This window comes from Coregonus lavaretus (assembly GCF_964263955.1).
Source record: "Coregonus lavaretus genome assembly, contig: HAP1_SCAFFOLD_4708, whole genome shotgun sequence".
Lineage (NCBI taxonomy): Eukaryota > Metazoa > Chordata > Actinopteri > Salmoniformes > Salmonidae > Coregonus > Coregonus lavaretus.
Genome location: NW_028160070.1, coordinates 40,374 through 43,480, shown reverse-complemented (window position 1 = coordinate 43,480; position 3,107 = coordinate 40,374). Strand labels below are relative to the sequence as shown.

Genomic DNA, 3,107 nt, shown 5'->3' with positions numbered 1-3,107 from the left:
TAGAACAGCTAAATGCATATTTGGATGCTTTCTTGCCCACTTAATACACAGAAGATCTCTGCTAAACATAGACTCACATGGTTGATTAGTCTATCTGTGACGTCACTAGTTTAGTCATTTAGCAGACGCTCTTATCCAGAGCGACTTACAGTTAGTGCATACATTATTTTTTCATACCCCCCGTGGGAATCAAACCCACAACCCTGGCGTTGCAAACGCCATGCTCCACCAACTGAGCTACCCTGGGCCAATTGTGCACCGCCCCATGAGTCTCCCGGTCACGGCCAGCTACCACAGAGCCTGGATTCAAACCAGGATCTCTAGTGGCACAGCTAGCACTGTGATGCAGTGCCTTAGACCACAGTGCCACTCAGCAGAGTCATTAGTTGCATGAAGTCATTAACCACACCTATTTCTACAATTTATCTTCTTAAAACGTTATTTAAAACTTTACCCTAACCTTAACCCTAATCTTAACCACACTACTAACCTTATGCATAATCCTAACCTTAAATTAAGAGCAAATAGCACATTTTGAATTTGTGGCTGTGCTATCTAGTGGAAACCCTGTGACCACCATTAACTTCAGAACAAAGTTGACTACAAATAAGAAAGTGACAATGTCTTTGCAATTGATTCAAACAAGCTACGTATAAAAATGCTTCAAATGAAAACCGAGATGACTGCATTGACTTCTATTTTGCTACCTGTAGGTTACTGTCTGTAATTTGTCTCAATATATTTCATGATGTATAGTTTAACATGTTTGCAATGATGTGCCAAATCGGTGACTTACTGCATGTTTATTGGGTAAGCATTAGAATAAGATGCCTCAAAATTTGCAGCCGTAGGTATTAATATCTCTCTAGGAGCTGAACCGTCATCAGTATTGTGAAATAATTATAAAGTTAAGGAAAGATTTGAATGGAGAAAGCTGATCTGAGAGCAGCGCTCCTTTCTATTTGATCCTATCAGTTTTGACACATCTTCCAATGACACACTTAGCCACCATTCTCTCTGCGTGGTGTTCTGGGAAACGCATGTTCCATCATCAGCCGTTGTAGGAAAGATGAATTGTTAAAAAACTCGTAAGACTAAGTTCCATCGCTATCGGGAAACCGGGCCCTGGTTGGTAGCTAGCACTCACTCATGTGGCTAACGTTAGCGCCATCATGAAAAGGAGCATGAGTGAATTCCTACAATATTTCGTTTTTTCTAAGTAAGGCAATGTTGAAAAGTAATCTTTAGACAAATTGTACTTTTCTTAAATGGAGTTTTGCAATAGACTAAAACAAGCAGACAACAAAAGAACGGTGTTTGAAAAAGGTCAAGTTTTGTCTGTGAGCCAATAGGGTAACCATGGTAACCACAAATTATTTTCCTCACAGGCGGGTGGGGCTGCGACGTTCTATTTACTAACGACTGGGACTATAGACCAGTACAACAAGTAAACTATGAAAGGTGAATAGAAGGTCATTGTGCGATAATCCAAGTTTACTTTTTAAAGTACACTGAAACATTTGACTGATAGTGATCCATACAAGATATGACACAAACTAAATGTTGAGTTTTGCAGTACAAAATGTACAATACACAGCATGACAGGCAAGACAAATGAATGAAAATCAGACTATTTTCAGTCTTTGCCAACATGTTGCCTAGATAACGAATATGCACTCACTAAAGGAGTGGCCACAAGTCTAATATAAAAAGCAGTGAGTGCAGTACTGTACACTTCCAACTGATCTTCCAACTGAATACATGATGAGTATGATGACCATTGTATCTTTTCTCTCCGCAGCTCTGCTGTTGCTGGTTCCTGGGATCCTGACTGAAAGTAATGTAGAATATATTTACTTACTTTACCTCTTTATAATGTTATCTTTAAAACCTATACAGGATAGTTTACAATTTAAATTACAATTTTATTACAGAGGCTTATGGACCAAACCTCATCGAGTTGACAATAGTCAACAGCCTCTCCAATGCACCCAATGAGACCTACAGTGCTGACATGGTGTTCAGAGGGATCCTACTCGGTGCCATGAAGAGACTGCAGGAGACCAATTCAGACTTCAAGTCAGTAGACATTTCGATTCCATTGTCTGATTGATTTCTAGAATAGCTCATATATGCAATACAGATTATACAGTTTGAGAAATAGTTTTCTATGCCAATTTACAGACAATGTTTTTTAGTTCAAGGTGTAATTTATTGCATGGCATGGAGTGGTACAGCACTTTCCTGTTTTCAATGTAATGGTGGTATTCTTGCTGTTTCAGTTAATAAGGGGTATTATAATTGGCAGGTGGTGTGTCAAAGATTTTATCTTATGTCAGTAGTCAGTGAGCATTGTTCTTTCAGGTTCACCTACACAGAGGACCCAAACTATGGTCCTTTCCTGGAGAGTGTGAATGGTGTAGCTGGGGTCAATGCTGAGCACACTTACTGGGAGCTCCTTGTTCAGACTGGGGAGAATGGACCCGTGATCAGACCTGATGTGGGTGAGTAATGATTTAGAATATCTCTCTCTCTCTCTCTGCAAAGCTACAGAATTAAGCAGAAAAGCAAGTGTTGTTTTGTGTTGTTTTGTCACATGAATTGTGCACATACTATAAACACAAAATGACCTATGTGGACGTTGCTTTCACAGGTATTGGCTGTTACATCCCAGAACCAAATGACCGCATCATCCTGAAATTTACAAAATGGTGAACATTCAGAAGCGCCTGACTGATACTGTTGCATGATTTGAAAAAGTGCTGTTGTGCAATTTATTACATGGAAAAAGGGAAGGAATTCAGTCATTTGGAATGTCCAATGTTAAGACCTTGTTTAGAATTTAAATAAAAAGATTTTCACCCTGACATGATACTGTTGTTGATTTAAAAGAACATTTAGAACAAAATTCCTCAGGCTATATCAGAACTACTGTAAAATAACATTCTGTTTGTAATTACTGAGTAAAATGTTAGTAAAGTACATGTAGCTATGGAGTACAACTTGTGCCGGGAAATAAAATTACTACAACAGTTGTATCATAATACCTGTACACGTATACCTGTACACACACACACAAAATAATTTCAGAAATGACCTTATACCAC

General features: G+C 38.7%; 1 protein-coding gene across 1 annotated transcript; it reads left to right on the top strand.

Annotated features, from left to right (window-relative positions):
- Positions 1–1,739: 1,739 nt before the first annotated feature.
- Positions 1,740–2,867, top strand: LOC311122215 (transcobalamin-1-like). The gene is made up of 4 exons (XM_084196604.1): positions 1,740–1,837; positions 1,935–2,079; positions 2,365–2,504; positions 2,654–2,867. Exons 1-4 carry the CDS (start codon positions 1,762–1,764, stop codon positions 2,713–2,715), a joined length of 423 nt encoding a protein of 140 aa, XP_084052730.1. The 5' UTR covers positions 1,740–1,761; the 3' UTR covers positions 2,716–2,867.
- Positions 2,868–3,107: the final 240 nt, after the last annotated feature.

Bases quoted from the DNA above. Each gene is read 5' to 3' on its own strand.
- LOC311122215 (XM_084196604.1), top strand. From the start codon at position 1,762: ATGATGAGTATGATGACCATTGTATCTTTTCTCTCCGCAGCTCTGCTG. The intron at 2,080-2,364 runs GTCAGTAGACAT...TTGTTCTTTCAG, and splicing joins GAGACCAATTCAGACTTCAA to GTTCACCTACACAGAGGACC. The intron at 2,505-2,653 runs GTGAGTAATGAT...TTGCTTTCACAG, and splicing joins CGTGATCAGACCTGATGTGG to GTATTGGCTGTTACATCCCA.